This window comes from Phaseolus vulgaris, chromosome 3, assembly GCF_000499845.2.
Source record: "Phaseolus vulgaris cultivar G19833 chromosome 3, P. vulgaris v2.0, whole genome shotgun sequence".
Classification (NCBI taxonomy): Eukaryota; Viridiplantae; Streptophyta; class Magnoliopsida; order Fabales; family Fabaceae; genus Phaseolus; species Phaseolus vulgaris.
The window spans coordinates 42,218,101-42,240,377 of NC_023757.2; the positions used below are offsets into that span (position 1 = coordinate 42,218,101).

General features: G+C 28.7%; 1 protein-coding gene and 1 non-coding gene across 4 annotated transcripts; one reads left to right on the top strand and one right to left on the bottom strand.

Annotated features, from left to right (window-relative positions):
- The first annotated feature begins 411 nt into the window (after positions 1-411).
- On the top strand, positions 412-483 carry TRNAD-GUC (transfer RNA aspartic acid (anticodon GUC)). The gene has a single exon. It is a non-coding gene; the product is annotated as a tRNA-Asp (tRNA).
- Positions 484-3,295: 2,812 nt separating this feature from the next.
- Positions 3,296-9,688, bottom strand: LOC137807840 (nucleobase-ascorbate transporter 6-like). Of its 3 annotated transcripts, XM_068608663.1 has the most exons (16): positions 9,227-9,660; positions 9,079-9,114; positions 8,846-8,987; positions 7,902-7,999; positions 7,560-7,736; positions 7,078-7,178; positions 6,699-6,774; positions 6,572-6,631; positions 6,254-6,438; positions 5,609-5,705; positions 4,773-4,859; positions 4,396-4,454; positions 4,214-4,305; positions 4,040-4,117; positions 3,775-3,935; positions 3,296-3,692 (listed from the first exon to the last, which is right to left on the bottom strand). In XM_068608663.1, the coding sequence occupies exons 3-16, from the start codon at positions 8,955-8,957 to the stop codon at positions 3,474-3,476; spliced, it is 1,602 nt and encodes a 533-aa protein (XP_068464764.1). In that variant the 5' UTR covers positions 8,958-8,987; positions 9,079-9,114; positions 9,227-9,660; the 3' UTR covers positions 3,296-3,473. The 3 variants fall into 3 exon arrangements, with proteins under 3 accessions (XP_068464764.1, XP_068464762.1, XP_068464763.1); XM_068608661.1 differs by having other exon boundaries at positions 9,079-9,688; XM_068608662.1 differs by lacking the exon at positions 9,079-9,114 and having other exon boundaries at positions 9,227-9,657.
- Positions 9,689-22,277: the final 12,589 nt, after the last annotated feature.

The window sequence follows — 22,277 nt, forward strand, 5'->3', positions numbered from 1 at the left end:
GGATGAATTAGAGAATTTCATACCTCACCCTGTAAGTACTTGTTAGTGTTCTTGTTTTGTTAATCTTGTTATAAATCAACGAAAATGTGATTATCGTGCTATACAGTTTCTAAGAGGGCTAAATGACCAGTATAGTAATAGTTGTTCTCATGTTCTGCTCATGAATCCTATTCCACCAATATCTAAATTTTTTTCTTTGGTTGTACAACAAGAAAGATAATGATCTACTGTTGTGCCTACGTAATTATTTATCCTATTATTCTTTATCTTCTTCTTTTAAAACTATTATTTCTTCCATTAACTCTCACCATGAACCAAGTTCTTACACTGAGGCTTCCAAAAGTACTTGTTGGCAATCTGTCATGTAAGTTGCGCTTCAAGTTCTTGCCACTAACAATAATTGGTAGTGGGGTCGTTGTAGTATAGTGGTAAGTATTCCTGCCTGTCACGCGGGTGACCCGGGTTCGATCCCCAGCAACGGCGCCAAAAACTTTGAAGACTTTTTTATTTGTAAATGATAAAACATCATTAAACCATTGGGATTATTTTATATGTAAATTAGCAATAAACCTTATAAGTGTCTATATTTTAATATGAAATATTACTGAAATTAGACACTTATCAAGCTTCAAGCTCTTGCCACTAACAATACCTGGCAGCTTACTCTTATTCCCCCAAGGAAGAAAACCATTGGTTGTAAATGGGTATACAAAGTAAAACACAATTCCGATGGCACAATTGATCGTCATAAAGCATGACTAGTTGCCAACGGCTTCACCCAACTCGAAGGCTTAGATTTTTTAGAAACATTTGCACAAGTTGCCAAACTCACCACCCTCCGTTTACTCCTTGATGTTGCCACCACAAAAAACTGGATTTTAAAGCAACTTGACATTAATAATGTTTTCCTTCATGGTGGCCTTCATGAAGAAGTTTATATGACCCTCCCTCTAGCCTCCCTCTCCCTTCTCCCCAACATGTATACAAGCTTCAACGCTCTTTATATGGTCTTTGTCGAACTAGCCGCAAATGGTATGCCAAGCTCTCCTCTTCTTCTTTTTTTTATCTCATAAATACTCTCTTTTTGTTGTTGATCATTCTCTTTTTCTTAAATATATTGATAACAAAATCATTGTCATTCTTGTTTATGTTTATGACCTGGTCTTAATTGGTGATGTCACAAAGGAAATTGTTGCCATCACTGCTGCTCTCCATCACCACTTCAAAATAAAAAACTTAGGTAACCTTACCTACTTTTTGGGTCTTAAAATTGCTCGTAACAGTGTCGGCCTGCATCTCAGTCAACGCAAATACACACTTGACCTCCTTCAAAAAATTGACATGCTTAACTTTGAACCCGTGGCCACTCCAATGACTCACACTTCTCACCTTTCTCCTAGTCAAGGAACCCCCTTGATGTTGCAGCCACTTCTCAATACAAAAGACTTCTTGGCCACCTCATATACCTCACCAACACTCGTCCAGACATCGCCTTTGTGTTCACAATCTCAACTAGTTCTTCTCAGCTCCCACCACTTCTCATCAATAAGTTATTTCTCGTCTCACCTTAAAGGCAACCCTGGTGATGACCTCTATTTTCTGCAAAACAATAATCTTCAACTTTGTGGTTTAAGTTGGGCCACATGCCTTGTCACATGGAAATGTGTTACGGGTTATTCAATTTTTTTAGGGAACTCCCTTATCTCCTGAAAGTCAAAGAAGTAGTAAACTATATCTCGCAACTCCTTTGAAGTTGAGTAGAGTTATGGTCATCTTTATGTGTGTACTGCAATGGTTGACCTATCTTTTTCAGGATCTTCATCTTTCTCTTTCCCAACTTGCAACTTTATATTGTGACAACCAATCTGCTCTTCAAATTGCCTTCAATCAAGTTTTTCATGAATGCATCAAACACATTGAAATTGACTGCCACTTGATTCGTGAAAAGCTCAATACTGATTTATTGAAACTGCTGTTCATCACTTTTATTATGCAAGTTGCTGACATTTTCACCAAACCTCTTGCTTCTCCACAGTTCGACACTTTTAAATCCAAGTTGTGAATGACATATATTTACTTCTAAACTTGAGGGGGTGTTAAAATAACTTAATTTAATTATTCCTTTTTGTTTAAGTAGTTGGGCCCGTTTAAGTTCATTATATCTTTTCTGTTTATTGCCATATGTTTAGGCAAAATTCTTTTTCTTATAAATACACCAATGTAATTTGCTTATTGACACAAATAAAATATATTTTCATTCTTCTACGCTTTTGTTTAGGGTTCTTCTTCTCTTACTTTCTCTTGATTTCTTGCATTTCCAAATTGAAACATCATCAAGAGCATAATATCTACCACATCACCGATTGGAATACAAAATGAATTATAATTATTTATTTCTAAAAAAATTATATCAAAGATAAGGAAATATATAAAAACATCTTTTAAAAATAAATAATTATAGTTTATAGTTGGATATGAATAGATAAAGAAAAAATAATTTGTCTTTATTCTCTTCATAATAATAATAATAAGAATAAGAATATAAATATTATTATTATTCGCACTACGAAAAATCCTATTGGTATTAAAATGTGAATCATCATGAATAGCCTCGAAGTCTTTACCTTCAAGACATTATTTTGTGTCTTCTGTTCATTTGCATTCTGTTGCCAAGTGAACTTGTATTTGTTAGATGAGTTCAAAATGAAATTTCTTTATCTGTTGATATGCATATAAAGGAAGTCGAACAATCGAATATGAGAATTAGGAAGACTCAGTAACGAATTTTTTTTACTAAGATAAATTTTAAATAACTCTTATTCCTTCTTAGAAGAGTGAATTTAGGCATAATTTATTCCTGTAAAATCAATTTAGGAATCGATATAAATCGATTTTATAAGTTAAAGTTAAAGTTTGTCATCTTTATATATTATAATTTTCTTGTACTTTGTCAAGAATTATGAAATTATGGTTTGAAATTGAATATTTTTGGGATAAATTTTCAAGGGCTTACTTAGACTAGGCTGTATCTCCAACGTTTTCTCTAAGAGATTGGCTATGAATGAGGAGCAAAATGTTGGCGGAGGTAACCAAAGTTGACGAAGCTTTAGAAAGGCAACAAGAAAACACGGACATGATGCTGGCAAAGGCAAAGCAGTGATAGAGGTGGTGATTCATGTGGTGATTCAGTATTATTATTATTATGTTCCAATTTTTATTGATTCTGCTACTGCTATGAGAATGAGACAAGCCTGTTTCTGCCAGAAAATAAAGATTAAAAGTGAACAATACATAATGAAAGATAAATAAAATGTGCATTTTCCACTTTCCCAGTTCAGCATTTACAGAATGAAAAGCAATAGAACAAATGTTTTAGAATATTGTATAGCAAAAGAGGACTTCATATTACTATAACCTGTAATAAGATCCAAGTCAAATCACGACCTTTCAGAGACTCTAGTTCAGCTACAGAGTTACACAGATGGGAAGTATTTGTTTAGGTTGAAAGGCAGTGAATAAAACTCCTCACTTCTAGTGTCAGTCTTGAAGGAGCGGTACTTGTCCCACCAATGTTTTCCTCTGTCTTTCCGAATAGCACCATCCTTCTTATGTATTGTGTTATCTAGGAAATACGCCATGCAACCAGCAACAAATGCTTTTGATTGGAACGGCACATTGATTATATCATTGAACTGCAAGGTACATAAATTGTCAGCAAAAGCTAAGAACAAATCCAAGGTTTTTACACATCACATCCATAGATTAGTTCCATACCCATCTTGCTTTGGTGTGAACTGGACCATAACCATTAATTGCTGTGTACTCATTGAAGTACTGTGAGACAGATAGACCAATGAAGATGGAGAAGCCTAGTACAAACTTTGTTCTAAAACTATTGAGGTTGCAGAATTGAAGAAAACTTAGACCTCCCGCTCCTACAAATAATGAATGAGAGTGGAACATTACACGCTGTTTAATGTAAGTATACAAGTAAACCAAAGTCTGAATGTCATATGAGTACATCTTGAATGAGGCATACCAACATAAGCGAAGAACAAGCAGTACAGTGCAGCAACAATAGGAGGTGGAATGGATGCAAAAACAGCTCCAAATTTACCTACCCGGTAAAGAAAAATTAGCAAGAGTTTAGTCTGTCAAGGAAAACTACATATTCAAATTAGAAGCACTGCACTGAGCTTCATCTTCAACTCACCAAGAATTGAAAAGAAAATCATAAATCCAGCTGATATCTGCACCACTCTTCGGCTGCCTACTCGTGTTAAAGCCAAAAGACCAGCGTTTTCTCTATATGGAAACCAAACAAACCTCATCAACAAGAAAGTTGTTTACCCTAAATTGAAGTAGGGTATACAAACAGAATGATTTTAGTCTTACACAGATACAGAGGATCCATTGCCCGTTCCAAACAATCCTGATAACAAAATGGCAACTCCCTGAAGATAAGAAATATGATGCATAATCATCAGTATTATCAAAACTACATTAATTATGAGGATTAGATCAAGTCCCTTATCTTAGTCATCAAATTCTTAAATCAAATAATGAAATGTGATAAAAAAAATCGCCATAAGAAACATATTTTCAATGGAGGCTAAACAATGTTGAAAAATACATCCTCGTGTTGCTGTTTGATTAGAAAATTATATCTCAGTTTGATTAGAAAATTATATCTCAGGGATCTAAGGAACTTGATTTAAGTTCCGTTTTACAAATGTGAAAACAAAATGCAGGCATACTAGCTATCTTCGTACCTGCCAACCGATGCCACGGCTAAGAATAGATGGTGGTAATGGTGTTGCGCTTGCATACCGATAGACAGCAATAAAAGCACCACTGGACTGCTTGCAACAAATGAATTAAGAATATATAAATTAATTCTAGCAAATCAGTACCATTCAATGTAAACTGGAAATTGTAAAACACTAACTGAGAGTTAGTGCATTGTTATAGAATAGAAGCCAGATAGTCTCAATGACATACTCATCGTGCATGTAGTAACACAACACTGCCATGTGCAAGGCCAAATTTTAGTATGTATTAATCATTACTATTTCCCTCATTCGTTTGCATAAAAAGATCAAAATTATTGCACTGGTCGAACATAACTGACAAACTAAGAAAAAGAATCGAGATACCTCCCTCCTTTTATTTCCATTACCTTTTATAATTCTTCCAGGCATACATTAACATACCAACCAGTCTCCAACCCAATATTGCGAATTTATGTCGCAATTAATTTTCATGTAGTTACTAAGGTTTTCTTATAAAGCTATTATATACATTCAGTGATTATTGGCATCAATATGGTTCCCAAATTTTAACTGCCCTCAAGAAAACAAAATCAGCTATTTTCTGCATATGCAATATGCCAAACTATTAATTAAATTTCTCAGTGTTAAAATCCCGACTTTAGTACCATATGCTTCTTCTAAGAAAGAAGAAAAGAAAAATAATCAACCATGAAGCTGAGCCACTAGATTTGATAAAAGCTAATAGGATAAATATCTATAACACAAGAAGAACGATAGTAGTTAATAAATCAAAAGTTTTTCTCATTCCAACTTAAATATCTACAAAAAGAAATTACCTCTACAAGAGCAACAAAGGATGCCATCATCATGGCAAAGGCTTCACCTGCATCAAATGTAGGGGCTCCCCATTGAAATGGATATGGAACACTTATCCTGCAAACCCAAAAAAACATGTTGAATACTTCCCCATGAGTAGATTCCTCAAAAAGGACAAAGGTGACAATTATTCAAAAACAATGATACACAATTCCTAATTCAACACACTCAACAACCCAACATAGAAGTAGCTTCTCCTGGAACTGATATCAACAGATGGGTTTGGGAAGAAAAGTCAATACAAATTTAGCAAAAAATAAGAAGATAAAGAAGGTGATCATAACTCTAAATCAAAGTCAAAGCATCCTGAGGTTCTTCTTATTTGAAACTCCAGATGTGATCATTCACAGATTTTGCAACTAAGAGGAATGTCCCTAGTTAACCAGAAGTCCAAAAGGCTCCACTCATAAGATATACTATATTAAATGGAAATCACAAGAATAAATCCACATAATAAACCCCATCTGTGGATGGTGCATTATTATTTTGGGAACCAATCACGTAGCCATAAAATGTTAGTGAAAAACCACACCCCAATTTACAGACCTTTTGGTAATTAAATAACCAGTTGCCAGCGAAAAAATCAATGAAACTTCACTACTAACCATGGGGCTGCTTCTATTAAACCAGCACGATCAGTACGACAGGTTGTTTGAGTTTTAGGGGCAGCATGATTGTATGCCCCTCCAACAGTAAGCAGATAGGCATATAGCCACACAATTGCAACTGTAAATAAAACAGTGAACCGTTCGAAGACATGTTTTCCTGCATGTAGAACATGGGGTACAAACTGCATGAAAACCAATAACTGTTATTAACAAAGATTCATAGAAGCTATCATGCCATAAAAGTAAGGAAAGCAAGAGCTCAAAATGAACTGAGATCATGATGCTAAGAGTTTTTGACACTATAAAGAACTGTACCTGTGAAACAAATACTAGCAATATGAGCTCTGGCAGTCCAATCTCTATACATTTAGCAACCTACACACCAGCAAGACATCAACATTTATATTACCTTTGAACCCAAGCAACTGAAATGTGTACTTACCCCAGGAAAGCCTAGCTCGTAAAGCCCAAAACCAACAAGAGATACCAAAGGAACTGCTGAAAGTGGACTTAAGAACCTGAAAAAAAAAATTGGAAACTTACATCACTTGGAATATTACACTCAATTACAGGAATATTAAGTTATTTCGATGTCTTTAGTTCATGGGACTGCATTGTTGATACATATTCCGTCACACATATAAGTTAAGCATGTCAATATATTTGTACTTCAAACAAAATTTCAATTCAGAGTAACAACTGTCAAATAAGTATTCATGTCAAACACGACCCTAAATCCAGATTACATTTCTGTTTAGACACTTTTTACCATATAGGAAGACTAATGTAACACAGACGCTTACTAAGGACTTGAAACCAACCTTGCAACATTACGCCAAAGGCCACTAAAGCCTAGTACTATTTGAAGAGTTGAAGCAACAATAAGAGCACCTTGGGTTGCCCGCATTATCTTCTTGAATTTCTGAAAAGAAGAGAAATGAAGTCAAAAGGCAGAGGAAGAAAGTGATTAAAGTGCTCATGTACACCCAAAAAACAAAATAGTGATCAAACAACTCCATCAAATAAGCATCAGGATCCTATGTCATATTCAGCTCCGTGAATTAAAATAACACTTTTTTTTCTTCTATATAAATTGTTTCCTTGAAATTTGAAGGTACCACAAGCACACCAGGAACTAAACCCAACTTTACTCTTTACACAGTTTCTAATGCATTGATTAACCCACCCCTCATTGGAATAAGTTTTTGCTAAAAACTATACAGATTACAAATCATGTGGAAGTCTTTGTTTGGCAAGTATATAAATCACACAGAACTTATAAAAAAAACTTCAGATACAAGACCTCTACAGGATCTGGCTCATCACTGAAACGACCAGCAAGAATAATAGAGATGGTTGTTGCAACATAAGTATAAGACCCTCCAATTACTGCAGGCAATCGAGTTCCAAACAGAGATTGCAGCAATGTGTTAATTCCAGCTACAAAGAGTAGAGTTTGAATAACTTTTGCCTTCTCCTCCTGCAAGAAATGGACTATCAATTCTCTATTTTTTTATAAATATAATTTCTGCTAGGAGAATAGTGCAACTTCAATCAAATGGTCCGTCAAGGACAACCCTTTTAAACTATTCCATTTACAATTACAATTGTTTATTTTAAGTATATTTAATTTGTTAAAGCTTACATTGCCACCTCCCATCTGGGGAACAAGAGCAGTGGGAATAAGCACAGTTGTACCGAGCATCACAAAATAATGTTGAAACCCAAGAAGTATAGCCTCAGCTGCATCAGAATGGCACCAACATTTAGGCATATCAATAACATAAGCCCAGGAAGTAGTCATTTATATTTTAAGAAAATCAACTACGTGTCATTTCAGAATACATCATTTAATTTGTCCATAAAATCCACATTGTTCAATGATGTTGTTGAATGTTGACTGCATGAACGTTCTAAAATTCAATAAATTAATAAAAATATTATTTTATACAAAAAGGGATTATTTATGATTAAATACTTTTAAAATTATTGCAGCAGAAGCAAGAATTAGATTTTGGACCCGGATCTGGAAATAACTGGGAATAGCCTCAATACGAATGTAGAATAAAAATAGTGCCTCAAATGGGCAAAAACAAGAGGTTCAATTTAAAAGAACTTCAATCAAATCCAAGTTTGAGACCAGCCAATAGGGCATTGAATTGGTTCCAATCAAATTAGTCAGAGGTAAAAACACCTTTGGCTGCACTTTCATAAACCAGAACCCAAGTCCCTATACCAAAACCGTGAATTAAACGCCAATATTTTTCTGGTTCCCCCTTGAAGTCATTCATAAGCTTTGTTGAACATAAACTTACAATCGGTTTAAGAAAAAGTTCTATTTTCCAGAATAATATTTTTTTTCTTCTCATCGAAGCGCCTAAAAGGAAAGAATTTACTGAAAGCCACTTTAATGCTAAAAAGCAAGCATGCGCAAACAAGTAATGTCAGAATCACAAAGCATGCTTTTAAATATATATATATTTATAAATAAACCATGTTGATAAAGATAACAGAGGAGGAATCAGGTTCAAAGCAAGAGCACACAGAAACCGAATCTATGATTACAGAAAAACAAAAACAAAAACTCACGCCATGGAGGAGGACTCGTAATGCAGTACGAAACATTCGGTAGCTGATCCTTCGGTGGATGTGGCTGTGGGTCATCTATCTTAGGCGCCGGAGCACCTCCACCTCCTGCCATAACTTTCTTTCAGAGACCCTCAACAACAAACTGCAAGGATCAATAAATCAAAACCCAAATCAGAAAAAAAAAAGTTAAAAAAACACAGTCATAATAAACAAGAAGAAAAAGAGTGAGCTACCTAACAGTGAAGGTAAAGGGAAAAAATGGAGTGTGGCTAATAATAGCAAAAAAACGATAGAGTGAGACTAGGAGAGAGTCCCTTTGAGTAAGCAATAGTTACAACAATAATTGTGCAGTTCAAGAAAAGAAGAGAAAAATAAAAGCACCTTTTGACGGTTTTTGAGGGTGCAAAAGAAGGGGACTTTAAAGTCAAAAAAACTAAAATGACCCACACCAACCAAGAACTAAATAGACTAAAAAAATGGTTTGAGAGAGTGAAAAGATTAATGAAAACGCTGACGGTGGAGGTGTTATAGGGCAGTGTAGAGTGTGGAGTGAAACAGAGTCCAAAGTCTGAGAGGGAAACGATAAACTCAACACAACACGGAATGAACTCAACACCCTCTCTCCTCCTTCACTTTCTTTGTCTCTCTAGCCGTATACACTGCACCACCACGAGTTACACAGTTCTAGTAGAAAGTAGAATCGTATTCCTAAGTTTTTCTTCTTTTCTCATTTTCGTATACCTCCAATTTTACTTTCCGACATGTTTTTGTTTTTCATTCATATATATTTTTCCCTGTTGTTTTCTTGTTGCGACACTCGCATATGATATGACTGCCAAGTATAAGGAAAACCAACACTCGTGTCATCATGGTAATCGTTTGAGAATAATGTTGCTTAGTTATACAATAAATTATACATAAAAAAATAATAGTAAGAGAATGAACCTAATGTGATAAGTATCATTGTATTAATTAACTTAGCAACTATAATCACTACAACCAACACTACGTAAACTTCATTTTTCTATCAACTTTGGTAAAAAGATTGTCACTAAATATTAAACTTAATGTATTAAAAGTATGCACTACTTCTCCATTATGTCTTTTGTCTCTCTTGTTTATTATTTGTAATCATTGTAAAAACTGCATTGTAGGAAATTATGTAAGTACTTTGCAGCTTCCTTCCACACTTGTCCAGTAAGAAAATAGGATATGATTGTTTGGTTATACTGACTTCTAATTAAGATTTTCTTAAAACTTAAAGTATACTTCTTTATTCCTTTTTAATTAACAAATTTTAATAAACAAAATTATCTGACATTTTTAAAATTTGAAGATAATATTTCATTTTTCTAATTATATCCTCAATTTAATTAAAATAATAAAACTGAATCATTCACTATTTTAATAATATTATTGTATACAAAACTATTCTAATTTGTTTTTTTTATCAGAGAGTATATTGTTTCCATAGAAGGAAAGGTGACCACTCCTCCCATTTATATAGAGTGATTTGTGAAGAAAGTTAAAGTAATAATGTAGAAGATGTGAAGAATAAATATGAAAGCCAGTTGGCAGAGAAAATATTAATTACTCACTCTTACTTCTCCACGTTACAGTAACACTAATATACACTACACAAAATTCATTATGTGTTTATGTATAATGAACTATAATTATATAATATTATAAAGTAATAACAATATTTTAAATAAAAATCATAATTAATAATAAAAATAAATGTACAATTTTAAATAATAAGATTAATAATAATAATAATAATAAATATATTAATAAATAAGAATAATAATATAAAATATTGATATGATAATAATAAATAATAATATTAATAATAAAATAAAAATCAATAATAATATTAGATAATAATAATAATATTAAATAAAAATTTATTATTAATAATAATCCCAGTAAAACAAAAAGCATATAATAACAATAATAAATAATACGACTAATACAATAAAATCATAAAATAATATTATTACTGATAAAAATATTTTTAAAAAATTAATTAAAATATAATTTAATTTATTACATTAATCATTCACAAGTCTTTTAGAAATGTTCTCTTCTTTTTCTATTATTTTCTTCAAATTCAAACGAACTTCAAAATTTTATTTATTTCTATTTATGTATTGTAAACACGAAATAAACAATTATGGTTATATGATTTTAAAAGTAACAATAAATTTTGTATGATATATACATCTTAGTTTACATTAAAAAATTAAAAAAAAAACATGTAAAATATATAAAATTACATATTTATTTTTTTAAATTGTATTATACAAAATAATATATTATATTATATAACGTAATATAATTTATTATTTTGTATAACATAATCATTTATTTGTGGTATATAATGTAATATAATCAGATACATTATATAAGATAATATAATATTAATAGTTATAGATTATAAAATTTAAAATAATAATAATAACAAAAATATTAACTATAATAAAATTAGAAAATAATAATAAAATCATAAAATATTAATAATAACAATTAAATTAGAATAAATAATAATAAAACATTTATAAAATAAAATATAAATATAAATAATAATAAAAGTAAAGTTATAAAATAATAATAAACTATAATTTAATAATTAAACTTAATGTGATGGTAAAAATAGTTTAATCATTTTATAAATATATTATTTATAATTTCCTTTAAATTTATTATATTAATAAAATTATTTACAAAGTTTTATAATTTTTATTTTTATTTTTATCCAAAAAATGTTGAATTTTTTTATTTATAATATTTTGATTGTTTTCTTGTTTTCTGTAGATAAAAAAAAATATCTATTCACTCAAAAACTGATGAAACAACAAAAGTCAATAAATACAAAGAAAGGAAGAGTTACACAATCTTCCACATAGACGGAAAAAAATGTTACTCATTTGCCTATAAGATGGATAGGTGATTCCTTATATTATTCATATTGATTTTAATATGAATATATATAAGGTAGAATGATAATATTATATATACACATCATTTACATATATATTCACATTCTAATAACATATAACACAAATTATGTTAATATATTATAATTCTTAACAATACTATATAATACATATATATTCACATTCTAATAACATATAACACAAATTATGTTAATATTGTAATTCTTAACAATACTATATAATGTAACTTGACAATATTGTCTAAAAGATACTCATATATTAATATTATGTTAAAAATGAATATTTGACTTATACAATATTATTTAAAAGATTTAATATATTAAACATGTTCTGCTATATATAAACGTTTAACACATTTGAAATACTACCAATTAAATGTAAATTGCATTCAATTTATTATCACGTGATGTTTTGATCTATATGATTAGATCATTCATGAAGTTAGGATATTTTCTTTATTTATTGAGTTAACATGTTTAATGCATTAATCCTTAAGACCTAAGACTTCATCGCTTAATCGGTCGCATACCACATGAGAAAGACACTTTATATCAAACTTGATTGTATCTTCTCTTCGCTTAGACACTTACCCTAATGCTTAAGTGTTTGTTAATTGAGTATTCTCACAACACTTAAGTGATGTACTTGTTAGATAACTTTCAATGAGTTATAAGAACATGCAACTCATACTTCACTAAATTGCATTCAATTTATTATCACGTGATGTTTTGATCTATATGATTAGATCATTCATGAAGTTAGGATATTTTCTTTATTTATTGAGTTAACATGTTTAATGCATTAATCCTTAAGACCTAAGACTTCATCGCTTAATCGGTCGCATACCACATGAGAAAGACACTTTATATCAAACTTGATTGTATCTTCTCTTCGCTTAGACACTTACCCTAATGCTTAAGTGTTTGTTAATTGAGTATTCTCACAACACTTAAGTGATGTACTTGTTAGATAACTTTCAATGAGTTATAAGAACATGCAACTCATACTTCACTAATTTGACCGACAACCACTACTTAAATGTCCTAACATAGTTGCATGATCTCTAAGATTTCAGGATCTATGAAACACCATTACACTTTACACTTGAGTGATCAACATGTCGTTTGAGCATCGAGTCTTCCATAGAATAGAGAAGTATTTTTGCCTCTCTCGCTCGAGCTAAATATGTCATATTTATCCTAATATTATACTCAAAGTTATACATATATTAACTCTCTCAAACACACACAACAATTCAAGCATCACTTTCTCCACACATTTAAAAAATAAAAATATTGATTACATGCAAATATTAACCTTCTTTGTTTACATGTAGTATGTCTACTAACTCAAACTTCTATTCACACTTCCAAAATTTCAATGAAACTTTAGGTATTTCACCTACTATTAATCATTACACTAAAAACATCTTTCATTTACCAAACACCAAAAGAACATCCTTAATAAAAATTGAATCAACTACCAAAACTCAACTTTTTATCTTTAACTTTATTGAGAAAATCAATTTGACACCATAATAATAGTCAACTTTTCTCTAAACTTATAAATAGATCACATAAATGAATTTTAAAGATAATTTTTTAAATGAAATAAATATTAAATAATAAGCATGTATTGTTTATTTATAAAATTTATATTATTTAATCATTTAAAATTCATTTATAAATAAATTTTAGTTCTTACACTACTAATATAATTTATTTATCTTAATAGTTTTCCCTTCCTTATTATTTTTCTTACCATTAATTTTGTTAAGAATAACATATGTGTATTTAATTATTAGTTTATATTTAATTTTAATTAATTAATATATATATATATATATATATATATATTGTTCAGTAACTACAATAGACTTGTTATTTCAAAAGTATATGTTGATTGAAATATTAATTTTCAATTTTGTTTTAGTTTAATACACAATATATAATTTAGTAACTATAGTATTCACTAACAACATAGTTCAATTTGGTTTTTAATATAGAAATAGTTAACTAAAATTAGAAATAATTTAGTCAAATTCACTTTTAACGTTAACTAAATTATTCTAGTCCGATTTAGTTTTTTTCTAAAGTAGAATATGAACAACCCCAATAATTAACACAATTTCATTCTTATTAGTTTATGAATTAAACCTAATATTAATTTATTTCACTTTAAACTGTTTTATTCGAAATTATATATTTTAGTTATTAAAAATATTTTAGTTATTAAAAATATTTTAATTTATATTTAAATATATTTATTTTACATGTGGTTAATGTTGTAATGGCTTATCCTCAATCACCTAAAAAAACAATGCAAAGTTAGTGCACAAAGGAGTAAGAAAGATGTAATGAAAGATAAACTAACTACATAATATCCAATTAAACCTATGTATTGTTTTTGTTAACATATGAGTTTTGGTATAATTCTTCCATATATTTTGTATTTTTTTTTTAAATAATATTTTTTTCATGTGATGGCATATGATTGTTGTTACTTTAGGTGTCAGTCTAACTGAGATGTCAAGTTACATAGTGATGTCTAACATGAAAGCATTTTTATAAAAAAAAAAATAGGAATTCATAGATCTTGAAAATACCAAATACTATTTTATCTCGACGTATAAGGATCTAGAATGTAATGTTGAGAACTTTCATACCAAATACCTCACCATCGCGGCGTAGTTAGAATACGAAACTAATTACTACTAGAGACATTGATTTATACTTAGTGTATTTAACTTGCTAAATTTCCACAAATATTAGCATAAACATGACTGCGATAAATTAGGATGTGCTAAGAATATAACATTGATTAAGAAGCTACCAAATCACATAAATAAACCATGATCCTTGAAGACTTGGACTTGCGCGAGTCCCACAAGTAAATGTTGACCTTAAAATAATATAAACAAGAGGCAATATCCACAAGTAAAAGACTTTTGAATGAACTTTATACAAGAGAAAATATACATTGACAACCAGGGAGTTGTAAAATATACATTTACGATTAGGGAGTTATAAACCATCATTGATGTGATATTTTAACAAAAATAAAATATAATAAAGGATAAATTTGTAATTGAATTATGTGAAAATTATTAAAATAATAATATTGATAGTTATTATGTGGGTGTAAAAGAAAAGTGAGTTGTAAATGTATCATGACTCGTTTGTAAAATAGAACTTTACTTGAGTGTCGAAGTGTACTATATCTCTTAAATATTGAGACATCCAACTAAGAAGAAGAATCAAGATTAATATCGCTTGAAACGAAGTCTAACAAAAAATAATGCTTCAAAAAGCAAAAGATATTTTTCGACTGACTTTGTTAGAGTTACAAAATTCTTGCATATTCACTAATTATTACAATATCTCATATAAAAAATATTTAGAGATTGCCTTGAATTAATTGAAATAATTTTGTCATTAGAATAATTTTAAGTAATAATAATATTTTTTATAGTATCTCTTAAATATTTATATAAGTAACTTTAAGCAACTTAACATAAAAAAATAATAATATTATTTTACTTATTTAAATAATATTTTTCATTAAGTATAATAAATAAGTAGTCTAGATAAAAAAAAATTATAAGTTTGTGAATTATTTGAAAAAAAAGATCTTCCATTAAAGTACAACTAAGTATAAATTGCTTAATAATAATAATGTGAAACAATGATGATGATAATTCATGTGTCTGTTCTTTTTACAGTATTAAATGACACCAACTATTGGAAGAATTAACTTGATTCACAATTTATAATTTTAAAGACTATTTCGTTGTTTTGTTAATTTCGGAGGTCAAAATATCTCAAGGACGGAATTAAGTTCATAATTTCCTCCAAAAATCAAATTATTTTCTGTAGTATGGGTTGATCAAAATATAGAATTTATTATACAAATATAAAGATAAATACTTAAATTACTTAAGAATAAAAATTGGATATTTTGTGTGTTTGTAATAACGTATAGACATTCCATTTTCATGTATAATAATGTAATAAAGCCTTGTAATAGAGAACCTAGAAAAATATTTGAATTACCTCTTAGCCTAAAAATGTACAAAACACGAAAAAGTCATTCACAATAAAGGGTTTTTACTCTTTTTCTTTTTCCTTTCTCGTTAGTTGTCCTTTTTGTGGACTAAGATACCGTCGCAAGAGTTAGTGTATAAAGGAAATAAGTGGCAATGTAGAAAGATATGCACGAAGGTACCTTTTCATTGTGGCTGCCATATTTTTATCTACTTCTTCATTCTCTAATTTCTTTCTCTTCCCAACTTCAAGTGTAGAAATAGAAGGAACCAAAGTAACACTACAAAACTTTTACATTGGTGGTGATGCTTGCATCCTTATCCCAAAAGCTCCAAGGTCTGAATTATCCAAACGGATCAGATTCTGGTTATTCATTAGAAAAACGATTTTTTTTCTTCCATATCTCGATTTTATCAAGTCAAAACTAATCAAGACCATATAGCCATCCATCACATTTTGAAAGAGTTTTTACATTTTTACCTTTTTTAGTATTCAAAAATTTATGTGTGGATTTTATTTAAACTTCATTAATTTTTATGTGAGCCTAATAGAGTAGAGTGTAAATAAAAGAAAGATGGTATAAATAGTATGACATAGAAAATATGAGGAGTCTCTAAGTATAGGTAAGAAAGACATGAATATTTATATGTTATCTTTTCAATAAAGAATTTTTTTACTAGTGAAGAGGAACATTTGTCGAGTTTGAAAAAATTTACTTTAATCAAAAAAAATTATTTGTGGAGTGGAGAGTTTTTAAAGTTAAAATATACTCCTTAACTATCTTTAACATAGTAAATAAGTGTATAAATCTATTGTAAATACAACTTAAATTAACTAAAAAAATTATCTCAAATTAATGTATTTGGACTATGACTTTTTTTAAAGTTTGTCCCCCCTCTTTTAAACATATACCTCCACGTATCAACTTCACATTTTTTATTTGACTTATACCTTCAAAATTGCTTCCACACCGTCTCCATAAAATTCAATTAAACTATAAACTCAAAAAAAAAAAGAAAAAAAAGAATTCAAGACCGGATTTATATAAAAAAATAATAAAAATTACTTAATAATTTGAAATTATAATAGAATATTTCAATCAAGATTTGAAATAACCTAAAACTGACGAGTAATTATGTAGTTTTTTTGTGTGCGTTTGTATATATATATTTATTTCAAACGAAAAGGGAGATTCATTCCACGTGTTGGAGGAACAATCAGTGTGCTACTTTCCCATATTGTATTGGAGAGAAACAAAGGAGAAAAAAAAATATTACAGTAGAAGCTTCTCTAGTTGTCCTTTACTATTTGAATCTTGAATTTGTACATATAATAACATCATCATCAAACATCACCTTTCTTTGTCTTCAATTTCTCAAACAGATAAATACTCGTCAAATTTATAAAAAATACTCAAAATTAATATCAATCATCAACATAGTATTTTGGATATTAATTACTGTAAAATAAATTAAGCCTTTCATTTCTAATAAAATTCAAGTTTCTAAATATTATAGTTACTATTTTGATCCTTGCATAAAATATTCAAAATTTCGTAAATAAAAAACTATCAACTGAAACGGGTGAAACAAAGGGTTCACCAACCAACAGTTAAACCATATTAATAAAATAATGTAAAAATAACATTAGAAAAATATAATATCATAACTTAATAGTACTAAATATTTAAAATTAACATATTTTATAAATTTGTAACACTCAAAATACGCTAAAAAATTAAATATGTTATACTATTTATATTTAAGTTTCAACCACACACAATAATATTATTTAAAAATAGCAAGTTTGTTTAAAAAATTATTAATACTTTCTATTTTTATTTTCAAAGAGAAAAACAAAATAAAACAAAAGAAATATTTATTTGAAATTCATTGAAGTGTTTTAAAACATTTTTTATTTATTTTGACCGACTTATTGATTTTTTGACCAATTCAATTGAAGGTCCTCCTCTGATTCTAATAAATCAGATACTAGTCCAGTTTATGAACTTTTATTTGAATCGACCAATTTATTCTTGACAATAGAGAAAATTGTGTGTGTATTCTAAATTTGTAAGAAAATGTTATATTAATCATCTTTATAAAAATTATTAAATTAAAGTGACTGAGTGTTGTTTTTTTTGTATTTTATATGTTAATCAACCCTATGATTATTTTTATTTTAAATTTATTGATATGAACTAAAAGTAAACTTTAGAAGATATATAATGAAAAACGATAATTATTTATGTTCCTACTAGGAGATGAGACCTAGAGAACTATTGAAGTTTTCGTCTCCTTTTTTCGGTCGGACAGGTTGCTGGATGATGAACTAGGGTTCTTTTCGTCTTTGTGTTTCTCCTTCGGCTTTTGGTCTCGGGTGAACACCAAATGGGGGTACCTGCGGAAGACACTCCGACGTCCAAGTCAGTAAAACGGGTGACAGATACTCAAGTAGGTGTATAGTAATAAATGACATACATTTCTTCTTCGGACGTGTGCTATTTATATTATTTTAATGGGCTTACCTTATTGGGTCTAATTAGCGGAGTGGATCCCGCTTAGGGTTGCATTACCTAATCATTAATGACAGATTAACTTCACTGACCTTGGTTTGAGTGTTAACGGTAGTATGGATCGACCACCCAGGCCGACCGTGGCGATTCCCCTTGTCTCGGCCAAGCTTCTGTGGTCTCGACCAAGTTTCTCAGATCTCGGCCAGGCTTCCCTGGTCTCGGTCATCTCAGCCAAGTCTCTCAGATCTCGGCCAGGCTTCCCTGATCTCGGTCGTCTCGACCAAGTCTCTCAGATCTCCGTCAAGTTTCCCTGATCTCGATCAGATATACTAGGTCTCGAGCAGCCAATGGGTCTCGGAGTTCTCCCCAATACCGGTACAATTTCCTTCTTCAAGGTTTATATAGCTACATGTTTGAATCTATATATTTAAATGAAAAAAAATCTGTTAAGAACATCATAATCACTATCTTAACACTAAAGAAACATATAAAGAATAGGGTAAGAGTGACACAAAAAATATTTGTTATCAAGTCTCAAACTTTAAACTATAAATCTTATATAAATAATTAGTAAATAATACTAATAATAATAAAAGACAATATTTTATAAAAAATATTATTACATTTAAAAATATATAATTTAAATTAGAAAAGGTAGGGGGTGTAGTAGGTCCAAGGTCTCTTAGCCCCATGTGGTTGTGTCTCTTGCCATATTAGTATATTATTATATGTATTGGAGAACCACAAAAGTAGGTATTAATATTATAAAGGAGTAGGAATTAATGCGAAATCACAATCAAAGTATTAATAGGGTTTAAAGGAGAAAGGGCATTTACATATAATAAACTTATGTTGTCTCATCGTAATAAGACAATAAAAACTCAGACCTACTATATACTAAATAAATGAAAAACGTTGTCCTTTTCACTCAACCATTTATTGTTGCTATACACACTATACGGACATTCAGAAAAAAAATCATAAGAAGAAAATGTCCTTGTCTCTGTTACATAATTGCAGTATTTAATATAAGAAGAAAATCTCACCACTCCATCTTCAACTAACACCAACATTACCCCAATTTTCAACATCCATTTTTCTTTTATACTGTCAGACCAATCCATAAATAAATAGTACTATTTAATAAATTTTATAAAATTATAAAAAATTGCTTATTTAAAAAAAAAAACCGTTTTGAGGTATGTACGTAAGACCTATCTTTAAATTTAGAGTCTGGTGGGTTTTTTTTTTTCTCAAACTCTATTTCCTTCTGTTTTCTACGATTTTTTCATCTATGGAGATTTCTAAATAATTTTTTTTTTTGTGTGAATTCCTTTTAACAATTTTAAAGATTTTCATTATAATTATATAAAGTTCGATTATTACTTTTTTTTATAAAGCTAGTTGAAAGATATTGATTTTCTAAATTTTAAACATTTTTTAGAAATAACTAAATAAATAAAATAACGTAAGCAAACTTTGCTGAAGTACTTTTAAAGAAAACTGTAGTCAAGATTGTTAAAATTTAATAAAAAATATATATATATAAGACAAAGGTTAACTGAGAAAGACTAGATTGCTCTGTCTAGTGGTTACAGGTTCCCTCATCTACTTAATCTCAGTGAACCTGAATTTAATTATTTCTTGCAACAAAATATTAATATTATATTAATATATAATAACAATATTATTTAATTATCAACAGATGTTTGTCCGTGAAATAAAATAAAAACTGAGGAAGAAAAAAAAAAGAGTTATGATAATTGTAAAAGAATAAAGTAATGAATAAATTGAGAAAGAAAATTAAAAATAGTTATGATAATTGTAAAAGAAAAAAAGTAATGAATAAACTGAGAAAGAAAAATAAAAAAATAGTTATGATAATTTTAAAAGAATAAAGTAAAGAATGAGAATGAAATAAAGAAAATAAAATAAGCAAACTGGAAAGGAAAATATTAGAAAGAAAATGATTCAATATTTGCCATCTATTGAATTTTATGTGTTACATTATTACTTTCACTAAAAGTAAAACATGATTATTAGAAATTTTAACTATATATAAACAATCTACACTATACATACACTTGTCAAGTGTTATAATATATTATATTTAAAAACCTACACTATACATAGTTATTACGCCACTTGTTACATTTCTTAATGACATTTTTTTTTTTTAAATTTATGCCGATTCCACCTGTGAATTATTTAGACAGTTTTTATAGTTAAATATTTTCGTTAAAATAACTTATTTATTTAGTCTTCTATCATTCAATATAATTTATTTAGTCTTCTATTAAAATTATATACAAATAAAATATGTATATACTCTAAGAATAAATAGAGTGAAGGATTTTTTATTTTTTTTAAATTAATAATTAAGTGATAATACATGTACTTTAATTCTTTCTAATGAAAAAAAGTAACAAAATAGAAACAGCAGAGAACTAAAAGTATCGGCACGAATAAATAAATATTTAAAAGTATTTAAAAGAAAATAAAGTTATCTCATATTAATAATTATAATTATTTATTATAAAATATATTCATTCCATTTATCATTTTATAATACAAAAGATTTTAGAAATAAAATAAACATACAATAATAGTAAAGTTACTTTCATATATCACAAGTCTTTTCTATTCCTTGGAGATGTATGCAATTTGGACATAAAAATTGGACATTACTTGCATTGCATTTGTCCTCAATTTCTCATTATTCATTACTGCAGCCAATCATCATAATTTTGTTTGTCTCCGTCTCATCTTAAAACTAAACTACGTTTTTTTTAACTACTGCATATCTTCAGGATAAAAAACAACATATAATTAACTTTTTTTAAGTTAAACATAATTTATACACAAGTTAAAAATATAATTTTAAAAAATATAATTTTTTTTCTAGAAATTAACTTTGCTATAAATTAATTTCAACTTTCATCTTTGTCCATATAAGCCATCTTACTATTTCAAACCTTCGTTTCAATTCAATTCGTGTTTAATTTTTGGGTCTGGCAAACTTAAATGAGGCAATGACTTCTTTCACCATATCACTGCACCCAATTACAGAGAAAAGACAACAATATCCTTAAAAAAGATACATATAAAATTACATTTTGATAATTTTTTTCAGAATGTATTATTTTTAATTCTGGATTTTTTTTTATCTGAAATAAGATTTTGATTTTTTTTTTCCAGATTTTTATATCCAGAACACAATAATCTCTTCTGGATTTACTTTTCCCAAATGTATTATTTTCAATTTTGGATTTTTATTTTCAAAATAAAGGGTATTTTCGAAATTTTGAAATTGTGTAGGGTTCAGGTTTAAAAGTGTTGGGTGCAGAAAGCAATTGCCCTTAAATGAATCCGATCAGAATAAACATTGGTAAATTCTTCATACACCATATTAATTTTAACCTGTAAACAATTTGTCATTAAAATAACGAAAATATTCTGAAAAATAACGAAAATGATCTTAAATATAAAAAAAAAATACTTCCAAAATCCTTTGTTTAAAATACATTTCTGGATTTTCGGATTTAGATTTTTAGAACACATGTTTTAATTTTGAAATTTTTTTATTAGAATGTATTTTCAGATTTTGTGTTATGGATTTTCTTTTCTGGAATACATTTTAGATTTGGATTTTCAGAACACATTTTTGAATTTTAGAAATTATTTTCCAGAATGCATTTTTCATATTTGTGTTATAGAATTTTTTCGTTCGCAATTTCTTTTTTGGAACAAAATTTTGACTTTTTGAATTATATTTTCGGAATTCTGGATTTTTAAATCTAGAATAGAGGATAATTTTAGAAAATTAAAAAAATATAGGATGCAGGTTGAAATTGAGAAGAACTTGCCTAAATATTTTGTGTTTTGGGCTTCAATAAACTAAACTTGACATGATG